This window comes from Eublepharis macularius, chromosome 5 (assembly GCF_028583425.1).
Source record: "Eublepharis macularius isolate TG4126 chromosome 5, MPM_Emac_v1.0, whole genome shotgun sequence".
NCBI lineage: Eukaryota > Metazoa > Chordata > Lepidosauria > Squamata > Eublepharidae > Eublepharis > Eublepharis macularius.
Genome location: NC_072794.1, coordinates 142087768 through 142101347, shown reverse-complemented (window position 1 = coordinate 142101347; position 13580 = coordinate 142087768). Strand labels below are relative to the sequence as shown.

General features: G+C 43.8%; 1 protein-coding gene across 1 annotated transcript in view; it reads right to left on the bottom strand.

Moving 5' to 3' along the window:
- The window catches only part of TOP1 (DNA topoisomerase I), a 102333-nt gene that overhangs the window by 21354 nt on the left and 67399 nt on the right, over positions 1-13580 (bottom strand). Inside the window, exons 6-9 of the mRNA XM_054981215.1 lie at positions 11077-11172; positions 10375-10450; positions 7644-7744; positions 2281-2396 (exon numbers count right to left, since the gene is read on the bottom strand). Coding sequence (XP_054837190.1) covers positions 2281-2396; positions 7644-7744; positions 10375-10450; positions 11077-11172 — 389 coding nt within the window. The remainder of the gene's footprint in view (positions 1-2280; positions 2397-7643; positions 7745-10374; positions 10451-11076; positions 11173-13580) is intronic.

Here is a 13580-nt window from a genome sequence, read left to right as displayed (position 1 = left end):
CAACTGATGAATGTAGTTTATTACACAGGAGCTTGGTGCGCTCTGTAAGGAGTGCCTGCATGTGTATCAGCTGCACTTGCTGAAGCCCAGTTCCACACACACATCTCTCCTACCTCATTGGATGGTGCAACAGCATGGAGTTCAGATTTTGGTCAGAATGAAGAGTGCTTTCAGCTAAAGCATCCCTGCTGTTTCTCTCTCTCCATATAAAGGGTAAAGTTAGTCCCCTGTGCAAGCATCGAGTCATTACTTGACCCATGGGGGATGTCGCATCACGACATTTTCTTGGCAGACGTTTTACAGGGTGGTTTACCATTGCCTTCCCCAGTCATCTACACTTTACCCCCAGGAAACTGGGTACTCATTTTACTGACCTCGGAAGGATGGAAGGCTGAGTAAACCTTGAGCTGGCTACCTGAACCCGGCTTCTGCCAGGATCGAACTCAGGTCATGAGCAGAGCTTGGGCTGCAGTACTGCAGCTTACCACTCTGTGCCACAGGGCTCCTTATATATCAGTAAAAATGAAAGGGATGAAAACAGTGGTTCTAAATTAATTCTACCAGTGTTAGGAATGGAATTTCAGCAACTCTTCCCAAATAGTTTCCTAAGAAAATCTGTAACTTTCGCTCTTGCTGCTACTGCTGCTGAACATTTAGGTAAGCACCACTGAGTGACCAACTCTGAACAACTGCACTACTTCTTGTTGCTTTGTTAGCCACTATGAATTTAAGCTGATATGGCAGGATACAAATATTTTAAATACATCAACAAATTGCACCTTATCTCCGTACCAGTCATAGCTAAAGGGCAATTACATCCTAGGCCAGAGGAAAAGGGGATCTGAAGTCCTGAATGGGGTTTGTAACCTGAATGGCTTTGTCTTGGGAACGTGAAAGATGTGGAGAATTAAGCAGACTTGCACACTGGGACCTCTTGCACCTGATGTCTAGTGCATGATAAGTGGAACCAGGGAACCACTAGGTCGCTGATATACTCAACCCTATACCAACTCATGATGAAACCACTTCTGGAAACCAATGTATTGCCAGTATGAAAGGGCTTCCAACAACTGCTTTCCCCTTCCTCTGAATCCCCCCCCATTGCCTATCTAGTTGCCCCATTCAAGTATCCTAGACAGAGGTAACTAGAACATAAGGGTCGTTTTTATGCAGAACTGCTGCCTGCCCAGCTGGGGGAAAGAATGATTTCCATTCCCATGCCAATGCTGAGCATCAATATGCTTATTACAGCAAGATCGTTCCAGGCAGCCCCACTCCCATACTCTTTTCCAAGGCTCTTTTTTTGCTAATTCACAGTCCCTACACCATAACTAGAGGCTTAATTGTCCTTTTTGGTCTGAAGTACAAATTCCTGGAAAAGTAGCCATCTTTAGACAGACACACTTACCGAACTTTAAAAGAGTTGGTCTAAATTATACATTCTAAGAAAATCACAGTGCACACATATGAAGCCAGGTAAGTTCTGGGACAAGCTTAAATGCCCTGCTAGAAACTGACTATGCTATCATAGCATAGGTGTGTAGACAGGAAACTGCACTGAAAAGTGGTAACTAGGCCTTGAACGTGGTGTACATCTGAGCATAACAGTAACTGATGACTAACGGTGGGCTTAGCTATCATTTTAAGTGCTGCCAGTCAAATGCACAACTGACTTTCTTGGTAGTGCTAGAAGAATGAAAGGGATTCAGAAATGTAGGTGTACCGATGGGAAAGACTGATAGTGGATCAGCCTGCACCTCACTATCATCCACAACCTTGGAGCCCTGATACAAAAATATCAGTATTGAGCATGCTGATTTGTAAAGCTACTTTATGGAGGTTTACCTCCTGCCCTGAGCACCATGGAATTGTGGATTCCCATCACTATGCTTCTTCTATGTGGCTATAAAGCAAAGCATGCACGCACACACCTGCTATCACTACTCCAACTTCTCTGTTTACACAGTGAGGCCTTAATTATAAACTCTAAAAGAGTAGCAAAGTTAATCTTGTTGCAGCTGCCGGTTTTGTGGTGTATTACAGACACAACTAATGAAGTAGGTGTTTGCCTTTGAAAATGCATGCCACAACTATGTAAAGGCCTCACCAGAAACTTCTTTGCTTTTATTAATTATAAAGCAGTACAATCCTAAGCAGCATTACACCGCTCTAAGTCTACGGAGGTCTCTGGGGTTAGAAGGGTGCAACTCCACTTAGGATCATACTGAAAGGTATCTATCTATCTATTCTTCCACTAAGAATTATTCTTTAATAGCTTACCATCATAGTAGAATTTGACATTTTCAGGCAAAGGTTCATACGGTGGTGCAAACACAGGACCTTTGTGCTCCAAGAACTTCCACTTAATACCTTCAGGATAGCGTTCTTCCTCCCACCTTTAAAAAGATAGAGGGAAATGAAAGTGCAAGCCTATTTAACTGTCATCATGTGGATGTAAGCCCTACAAAGAATCAGGTCTGGTGCTCTCATCTGATTTTCAAAATTAATCAAATCCAGCAACCTCCAATGGGTTCCTATAGTTGTTTGTAATCAGAAATTAATAGTTAATTGAAAAATGATGCAACAGTTACAGTTTTAGGGCATTCATTCCATTTATTTTTTTAATCCAGACATCCAAGTGGTTGAGTAACTCAATTACATCCATGCCTAGAATATGCCAATACTTCTGACGTCCTCACAATCACTAAAGCTAGACAAAACATGGCAGACTTCACCAATGACACCTGGGAAAAAAGTTTGATATTTAATATTTTATTTTCATTATCGCATAACACCTCGGTCAAAATTTAGAGCAGCTGATGGCTTGGACCCTGTGACTCTGTTCCACTGACAGCAGAGCCTTCCACTAAAGCAAGAGGCCTTGCTCCAGTTGACGGGCTGAGTTCTGCTAGTCAAAGGCACTGTGAGTCAGAGGAAGGCTCTCCCACTAGTAGAATGATGTCCTGGTTTCCTAAACAGTATAAATGACATCTGTAATGTAAATTCCAGTTAAGATTCTCTTCCTAAACAAAGACAGGCTACAGAGCAAAGTTAGGATAGCACTGACAGAGCCAGGCTCACTTGCATTTGGAATGAAGGGAATGCTTGCTGTAGTTGTCTAACATTCTACATGTCTCTAATGGGACCACAGAATGGTACTTTTCCACATTAATATAAAATCTGTGCCTATCGTGAAGGTTTCTGTTTCAATTATTAACTGTAATACAGAGTTTCTAACCCTTACAATTGCAGAAAAACTTTGGTTAAGCCTTAATACAGGTGTTCCCCGACATATGGTGCAATAGCTATGTCTGTTCCACCCTCATTGGGCTTGCAGGTTTTATCAGAATGTATAATTTAAGGGTGACTGGGTGGGGTGGGGTTCACATGATACAATATAAGCAAATAAACATGGAAAAAGATACCATTACTCTGTCCCCGCCACTGCAGACTCATAACAGGGAGCCATGTTTGGCCCCCAAGCCTCAGCCTATGGTATACACGTTTGGGGGCGGGGTGTTTAGCTACTTCAGACATTAGAGGGGGAAAAGGTATTACGGGCATTTTGAACATGTACCTGCATCTACCACAGGATGTGAGAAGTGGCTCCAACAGGTATGACCATCTGAAAATGATACCAACAGATCCGGAGGGATAAAAAGGGAATATTGGAAGTAGCTCAGAATGCCACTCAGAGTCCTATTTTAGAAATGGCAAAATTAAGTCAGAGGATAAGCGACTCAATGGTCAAGCACCAAACTTTAGGCCTTTCTCTAGATTTGCCAGCATCCTCCTTCCTCAGCTATGCCATTCCAGTCTGACGGCAGGAAAAAAAGACATCAGACCTAATATTAGAGCTGTTGCTAAGAAAACTGCTTGCTTTCTCTCACTTGCACTGCAGGGGCTGGCATTTCTCTTCTAAAACTCAATCCTTTACCCCCAAACAAACTGTTTCAACAAAGCTGTATATGGCGGGACCCCCTCTCACACCCCTTGCCACCTTCCCTAAACATCCCTTCACTAGTTTGGGGCCTCTCAGGCAGGTAAAGGCTGGAAGTCCACCACACACCACCTGTCTAGCCTCCACTATAGCAGGCAGAAAGCCCTGATCCAGGTCCTCACAGGGTCCCCTCTCGACTCTTCCAGAGGCTCTACAAGACAGGCAGCCTGTTCCCTGTATTTACCTCCTCTCACCCAGCTACAGTTCAGGGCTATTACAGGTTACTTTCCCCATATATATGCTGCCACCATTTAAATTTTTTGGCACATTTAACATGACAAGAGCATTTGAGGCCTTTGTGTGAGATATTTCCCTCAGCCAACGATTTCAAGACAGCCAGGATTAAACAAAACAAAACAAACTTTATTTACAAGATGGAACATAGGGGTGAACGGATTTTAACCTAACAAACAAATCTGAAGTAAACAGAGAATGTTTCAATGTAACAGAACAGGTCTGTAATCAGCTAGCAATATCTTTGCTGCATCTCCTCAGCAGAGTCAAAACCCTTCTTTTTCAGCTACCCCCCAAAAGTCTTCTCTCTCTCCAACAGACAGTAACTCTTATTGGCGCAGCATTCCACGAGCTCCCATTGGCTGTCACTCAGGAAAGGCAGCACTGGAGCCAGGCCTGTCTGCCACACCATGGTCCCTCTATCCTCAATGCCACTACCGCATCTTGGGCTTCCAACCAGTCACGTTCGCATGGAGGTGGTATTACCAGTTGGACAACTACAGGCACATTCTGGGAATAAATCTGGGAGCGCAGGCTGAGTTCCTGCAGCTGTAATCTGAAAACAGGGTCACAGTTCATTAGAGCAGCTCCTGTATTTGGAATACTGATACGGGAGCTATAATGACAAAAAGCCGTTGAGAAAGCACTCCCAACATGAGGATAACAGAGCTGGGCATGAGCCAGCCTGAAATTCAAATCACTGTCTTAAATAGAGCAAGCACTCAGATCTTCTTCACTCAGACAACTGCTGGGGGATGCAGTACAGACAGAGCCAGATGCTGTGTGGATTATGCTATAGAAGAACTCGTCTTTAAGAAGGAAGGTTCAGGTCTCTCTCCACTCATGCTTTCATGCAGAAACAGCCCTTGGCAGACACATTTCAGTGACAACCTCATTCAAATACCTGTGATTGGAAGCAGTATCCAAGCCCAGCTTCCTGACTAATGTATCAATAAGATATATGCAATGGTAAATGGACACTGCTGACACATATTAACGCATGATCCAGCCAAATTCAGCATGTTTAGTTCTGTTGATCTCAGTAAGAAAGTTCAGCACGTGCTTAATGCTCTACCACTGAAATTAATGGAACACGAAAGTGCTCCATTTTGACCTGTGCCCATTCTGTTTTACAATGTTTCTTTAAAACTCAAGCGTGTGAAACAGCACTAGAAGGTGATGATTGGAATGCTACCACTCAGAAAAGCTCAGCCTTGAGAAGTGAGGCAGGAACAAGCACTTTTCATTAACGGCAGTTGCAGATGGGCCCAGGAAACATCAGCAGGGAGGCAATCTAAACAACTGCGGAGCTTAGCAAAAACACACCTCTGAATGTACAGCTTTATTAGCCAGTCAGCATGGCTTTCAGAGATCTGGCAGAGCTAGCGGGAGCCTGACTGCCAAACCCAGGAAAGAAAGGAGAAGAATAAGACAGACAATGCCAGAGCCATCTAACAAAGGTTGGCTAACGCTCAAAATGGTTATGACAAAGGGATTGTGATAATGTAATTCTAGAAAATGACTCAGATGCAAGAAAGACAGTGAAAGATTTCAGCTCAGATCTCTTCCTAACTCACTAGTTTGTACATCCCCAAAGCCCATTAAAAATGAAAGAGTTCAAATTATTCTACACACAGCGCAGTCTGATAAAGAGAGAAACAAGAAACTGCAAACACACAGTTATGAACTTGACTAGAAAGACTGTATTTTAAAAACAATAAAAAGATCAATGATGAAAGGGGCAATTAGGGGCCACGATTCATGAAGCAGCAGCAAACCTCCACTCAACAGGGAGCCTAGCCACAGACCATCATGGCTCCTAAGATGTGAATCCGTGGAATACAACTGTTTGCAAGAAAAATTACTTACATTTTTAAGTGTACACCAAAAATGAAGTCAAGGCTATACAGACACTCAGTTTCCAGCAACCACTGTTGAAGCATGGAGGCAGCAGCTAGGTTAGAGAAACCTGAATTGATCCAGCCATTATTCCCTATGAGGAATACTCTCTCGGGGGCTGTGGGGGCATTTTTCAAGCAAACTCCATCAAAGTTGCAGGGAACCTACTCTTTCCAGGCAAAGGAAAACCTTAAGCAAAGGCAACCTCTGGCCAAAAGCAGTCCCAAATGTTAGTCACACTCTCAATGCAAGCTGAACTGACAAAGCCCAACAGAACCAAACTACAGCAAGGAAAATAAAGTCAAACTAGAGAACTGCAATGTCAAACCAGAGAATCCCAAACTGAAGCAAGAGAAAGAGGTGAGGCTCATCAGAGCAATGGAGTTTAAAAGGCAGCAGCCACCAATGGCCTGAAGGGCACTTCTGGAGCTCAGGTGAGGGTAAAGGGGTGGGATGGGATTGGAATCCACTCTGCTTGCTGCCTCCTGTCCCTCCCAAGGACCTCATACCACTCTCCTGTCATGGCACAGAGCTTGCCTCCACTTTGTGTTGCTGCCCTCTCACTCACTGGCTGCTCATCTGCCTCTGCTGCAGCTGCCTGCTTTTTGCAGCTTTCAGGGCTCTTTTGGAGCTCAGGCGGGAGTGGAGGGGTGGAATGGAATTAGAATCTACTCTGCCTGCTGCCTCCTGTCCACCCACCAGCCTCACGCTGCTCTTCTACCACAGCGTGGAGCTTGTCTCCACGTCACATCACTGCCCTCTCACTCACTGCTGCTCCACCTCTGCCGTGGATGCCTGTGGCTGAATAATCCAGCCCATCAGAGTCCAGCTTCCTGAATTCGATCTGGGATTCTCCATATGATCTGGCAAAACCAGATTATGTCAGATTGGCATAAATCTGGCTATCTAACCAGTTCACAAATCCTGGATCGCACACTTCTACTTTTACCCCATAGCCCGAAGAAGGAATTACAATCAGAGCAGAGACAGCAAAAAGACCATCCGTGTAAATGAGCACATGAAGGTGCTTTATACTGAATCAGACCATCAGTCCATCAAAGTCAGTACTGCTTACTCAAACTGGCAGTGGCTCTTCAGGGTCTCAGGTAGAGATCTTTCATTTGACCTACAACTGGAGATGGTGGACTTCTTGCATGCCAAGGAAATGCTCTGCCACTGAGCCATGAAACACTCAGCGCTGCCTGGATTCTAACGGGCAATACGTTTCAGGGTGAATCAAAGCACAATAATGGGGTAGAGCAGGGCAAAGACATGAGTCTGGGATATAAAGCAGCAAATCCCCCCTCAGCAATGAGCTCTATGGAGACAAAGGAGAAATTCACAGTTGGAAACTATGCCCAGATTTTTATGGAGGGAGGGGAGAGAGAAAAAAATCAGAGTGTAGTTTAAGTGTGCAATTGGAAACTGTTCTATATCAACAGGTTAGATGATTCAGATGCAAGGGAAAACAGCTGGCCATTAGATGAAATATCACATATGTGGATGTTACCATTTCCATTTCTGCTCCTCTTCTTTTTTTGTTTTCTTTTTCTTCATATCTCTTTCAGGAGCCTTCTTATCTTTACTCTTTATTTTTTTGGGTTTGCTGTCCTGCAAGAGAGATACGAGGGAGGGAATACAGTTTATAAAAAGACATCCTCACGTTCAAAACAAATGATATAAGTACCATTTGGCATCCTATTACACACAAAGCTTCTCAAGCATTTTATCAATTTTTACCCACAGCAGGATGGTGTGCTTGCCTACTAGTATACAGAGCTTACTGTAGTGCAAAATAATCTTCTTTTCACATGAAACAGGATAGGTTTGAGCACCTTGATAAGCTATGTAGCTGATATGATCTTATCAATATGGTTCCAATTAAAATCTGATTCCTGCCTCTAAAATGTGAGACATCCGCAAGCTAAGCAGATGGCGAGAAATGTTTCAGAACAGGAATGTTCTTCACGTGTATCAATGGGAAAGGATCAGCCCAGACAAATGGACAAAGCCAAGTATATAAAAAAGTGGCAAGGAGAAGCATATGCAGAACAAAAATTTATTACAAATATTTGTTAGCTGAAATGGGTCCAAAAACAAGCTGCAGCCAGGGTGCATACAAATGAGAGAACAGATCTATGCTCATATTTCTTATGCTTTTTCAAAGATGGTGAATATTGGTGATAGGGATTCTAATTGGAGAAGCATTGTAGTGAGAGGTGATACTATTTACTTCTTCAACATTGCTGGTTGCCCTCACAGACGATCTCCGCAGACATCTGGATCAGGGCGGATAAGCACTGCTGATTTTACTGGATCTGTCAGCAGCGTTTGGTACAGTCGATCATGAGCTTTTGACCCACCGCCTTGCCGATGTGGGGACTCAGGGGACAGCACTGCAGTGGCTGGTCTCCTTTCTCCATGATCGGGGACAGAGGGTGGCGCTTGGGGAGAGAGTGTCATCTCGTAGGCCACTGGTATGTGGTGTGCCACAGGGAGTGATACTCTCTCCATTATTATTTAATATCTATATGCGCCCCCTCGCCCGGCTGGTGCGGAGTTTCGGGCTTGGGTGTCACCAATACGCGGATGACACCCAGCTTTATCTGTTGTTGGACGGGCGGCCTGGATCGGCCCCTGATGCCCTGGAGCGTGCTTTTGAGGCTGTGGCTGGTTGGTTGAGACAAAGTCGGCTGAAATTGAATCCCACGAAGACGGAGGTCCTGTATGTGGGTCGTGGGGAGATGGCTTTGGGACCCCGGCTTCCTACACTTGATGGGGCAGCACTTACACTGGCCCCGAGAGTTAGGAGCCTGGGGGTGATTCTGGATTCCTCCCTGAAGATGGAGGACCAGATCACTGCAGTTGCCAGGTCTTCCTTTTATTATCTTCGGCAGGCCAGGCAGCTTGCCCCTTATTTGTCTCCCCGTGACTTGACTACAGTGGTCCAAGCAATGGTCACCTCTAGGTTGGATTACTGTAACGTGCTCTACGCTGGGCTTCCCATGGGCCTGGTCCGGCGGTTACAGCTGGTACAGAATGCAGCAGCGCGGGTCATTGCTGGAGCACCGGTGTGGGAGCATATTACACCGGTACTATGCCAGCTGCATTGGCTGCAAGTGGAGTACCGAATCAGGTTCAAGGTTTTGGTGTTAACCTACAAAGCCCCATGTGGACTGAGACCGACGTATCTGAGGGACCGTCTCTCACCATATGAGCCCCGGAGGACTCTCCGCTCTGGTGGAAAACATCTTTTAAGTGTCCCTGGCCCTAGGGAGGCCCGCCTGGCGTCGACCAGGGCCAGGGCCTTTTCGGTCCTGGCCCCGGCCTGATGGAATGCTCTGTCTTGCGAGACAAGGGCCCGGCAAGATTTACTTGCATTTCGCCAGGCCTGTAAGACACAGTTATTCCGCCAGGCATATGGCTGACGCTGGGCGGTGCCCCCCCCCCGTGGAGGGGGGGTTAAACCATTGCCCCTATGTGAACACAGAAGCATGTATGAACCGCTGTGCAGTATGAACCGTAACATTTAATGCTTTTAAATGTATTATTTAATGCTTTTAAATGTTTTAATGGTGGGTGATGTTTGTATTTTGTTATCCGCCCTGAGCCTGCGAAAGCGGGGAGGGCGGAATATAAATATAATAAATTAAATTAAATTCCCTTGTGACTTTTCCCCTGATGCAAATATTTCCTCCTCCAAAATGGCTATTTGGTCCACAGAGTAAAGCTTACAATTATTACATGAACACATTTATCATTTGTCCTGTGGGCAAACAGCAGTTTCATAAACTGCTGAAGTTGGCTAATGCACTTTCAGACACTGAAGTACATCAGAAGCAGAACGCGTATATGGTGAATGCTTGAAAAACAGAAAGAAGATTCCCTTCTTGAAAGCATCAGCCCTGACCCAACCACTTATCTGTGTGTCCTCATGAGATTGCGCTCACAGCGTGGCTTTTACATTCTTTTTCCTGACAGCAGGGCCTCTGCGCTGCATTAAACGACTCTTTCTTTCTGAAGCTGTGTTAGGGAACTGCAACTGAGAACCCATAAAAATCCCTGCTATGTATCTTGCCGTGTGCACTTCTCCAGATGAAGGCCATCATCTGACAAGCTTCATTTTTAAGTTTAAGATGACCCCCAGATTGGATTTCCTTTGCAAAGGAAGTGTTCTTTACCCACATTTGCTATTATAATCTAATCACCCTACCCATTGCGCCAGAGAATACATTCAATACCTCTTCTTCTTCTTGTTTCCTCTTCTTCGGTTTTTTGATGTCTTCTGTTTTTATCTTCTTGGGTTTATAGTCAGCACTGAAACAAACCAAACAATTGAAAATAAGCTCTTTTCAGCTCTGGATCTATATGAACTTTTGAAATGCTGCATCTGCACTGTTAGCAGATGTCACATCCTACTGATTTAGCATGTCTACGGCTCTCAAAGCACCCCCACCTAACCAAATGCTCACTTTCCCTAGTTACAGCCTTCCTATAAACCCTGCTGCCTGCCTTGAAGAATTAGTTATGCTTTTTTAAGCCTAGTTGCAAACTACGGTAAGCACTTTCCTGTGTCTGTTGACGAATGCAGATTCTTTGCCTGTGCTACAGACGACAGCATTTGACACACAGCATCTCTACTTGGTCAATGCTAAAAATGAGACTGAACCAGGGCAAGTATATAGAAGGGTTGTGTTGCCCTTTTTCAAAGATAACTAAAATGAAGTTTAAATGGCAACTAAGTCAAGCTTTCTTCAAGGTTTAATTAACCTTGAAAAAAAGATTGCCTGACTTGTATAGCATCAAAGATGCTAGATTATCAAACATTTTTAGGGACTGAATGAAGAAAACGGATTAATAACAGGTGATTATTCTAACACAGCTACTTTCTACAGTCCAAGTTCCAGTTCCTTACAAGGCCAACTTCCCCCAACACTACTCACTCATCATCCTCTCGGTGTCTTTTTAGAGGCCTGTAATCTTCTTTGGGAGAAGCATAGTAGCCATCATCATCTATTTCTTCCTTAATACGTGGCGGACTAAGGTGAGATACAGAGAACAGGCATTTTACGTAAAACTATAAATACGTAATCTTCAGCGGGAGGCCCCATCCCTTCCTTCCACTTCAACTTGGGTACTGTGACCTTATTCCCTCTCCTCCCATCTCTGGGTTGACACACATCCCATTCCATTCATGTCATTTCAGTCCAGCAGAAAATGTAATGCCGCACAGCCTTCCTGCAGTTATTTCCTCTAAACTCTCTCTAGACACTCTTTGCCCAACTAGGCTTCCACATTCCGTCCAGCACCCCCAAAGTGAGATGCTTTAAACAGCTACTAGAAAAAAAATCACAAAAAATGGAATGCTGGATTACAAATAATTAACAAGCCTTCAGATGTTTGTATATATGAGCTATCAAAGATATATATGCTTCTAAATTTGTGACAGCATTTCAGTTACCAGAACTATTCAAGTTTTTGTTTTACTAAATCTACTCTCCTTGGATACTTGTCCACTGGTTACTGGGACAGTGCATGATATATCCCGTTTTATTTTTACACTGGGGATTCACCAGACTACTGTTTCTGAGGGTACATGGTTTCTATCATGAAGCATGGTTTTCCTACCTCCTCCCTTCCTGTGTCAGCCCAAAAAGACCCCCTGAAACCCTGCTCCTGAAGGAAAGGGGGGGCACTGTAACACAATTTCAGGGGATCATTTTGAGCTGGTATGAGAGTGAAAAGATGGGGAAATCATGCTCTGTGCACAGAAACATCTAGTCTGGATCCAAGCCTGTATTCATATAACCCAAGTTGTATCCAAAATGTTAGAAACCTAATCCATGTGTAAACCCACCCACACAGAAACCCCTTTATGACTCCATGGCTGGCCAGAGGGAAACGAAAAGTAGATACATGAAAACAGACTTTTTAAAGAAGGAACACATTGTGTAAATACTGACTTTTTAAGCATGTGCATACACACACACACACACACACACACAATCCATAGCTATATAAAAAGGTTACTTCAATGCACCTATTTTTATTATTTGTATAAAATGAACTTTTAAAAAAAGTTACGTGCATCTGTCTCTAGAGTAACAGCTGAAGGTGCTGAGTGCAAAATAATTTAAGAAGAGGTGGTACTTCTACCTTCCCTGGATATATGTTAGAATAATGTGCCCACACGTACACATGCATGTACCCTCACTTCCACCTCCAATTTCATCTGCTGAAATCACACACAAGCATTCAACAAAACTGATCTCAGTTAAATTCCAGAGGAGCACTTGTGCCAGTCTGTAGCACCAAACACACAAAATAGTCCTGTAGCACCTTGATTAACCATTATTGTAGTCTATTTGCATACTACAGCCCACTTTGTCAGATATGTTCATTTCACTTATGAAAGCCCAAATATTTCAGCTGAAGCTTCATAGGTATTCTTTTGGTATTATCACTTACAAATAATCTCAGATCCCTAAACTACACTAGTCTTTGTAATCTGAAATTAGGTAGTAAATGTGTTGATGCAGCAGAATAGGATGCTGTTTGCTTTCTCACAGCTGGAATGCCTTAGCAGCAATGGCACACACACCTCTGAAGTTACAGGGAATAGATACATGCTATTACAAGCACACATTTTGATGGAAGCTACTTTATAAAGCCACTCATGGGGTTACATCTCAGACACTAAAAGTTAATTTGCTAATCGCAGGTTTCCAGTCAAAAGGTCTCTCCAAAGTCTGAAATTCTGCAATAAATTTGTATCACGTTGTATTACGTTGCTTTCCATAGAATGCACATGCAGCCGCAGCTTCAATCCCAGTACAGCAGACCAGCAAAAGCTAAAACACTACAGTACTCCCTATATTGCAAACGCCTTGATCCGATCAAATCTGATGGCAATGCATGAGCCACTGGGAATGTGGCAACAAAACAAGCTACTTCTTGCCACCTTCCCACCTTCTAATTCAGAATGAAAAGCCAGGCAAAAATGCCTTGCAGAATGGAAGAATGGCACTGCTTCAAAGCACTAGAGATAATATCCCTCGGTCAAGCAGCTACACAACCTGTGGTTTTATAATCAGCTGTGTTTCAGCATTGGGTCTCATAACCCAAAAGAACACTGGATACAGTTCACATAAGGCCAGACAAGCCTAATGACAATTTCACCAGAAATGTATGATATGCACAGCTACTGCAAGACATTGTTAAGAAAGGAGTTTTTTGTATTCTTCAGGCTGCAGTTCCAAAGGATTCCTAGAGAGGGAAGTCCTACTTTCCTTGACCAAAAGGAATCATGAGGAGCTTAGATGTCGGAATACAGTTTTAAAGTTCTTTGAGAAATCAAAGAGCATAGCCTGTATATTAACATACCAAACCCAGAAATATGATTAGTCAGACTCTTCCTTTTTGCTCTTCTTCAAGCAAATATTCAACT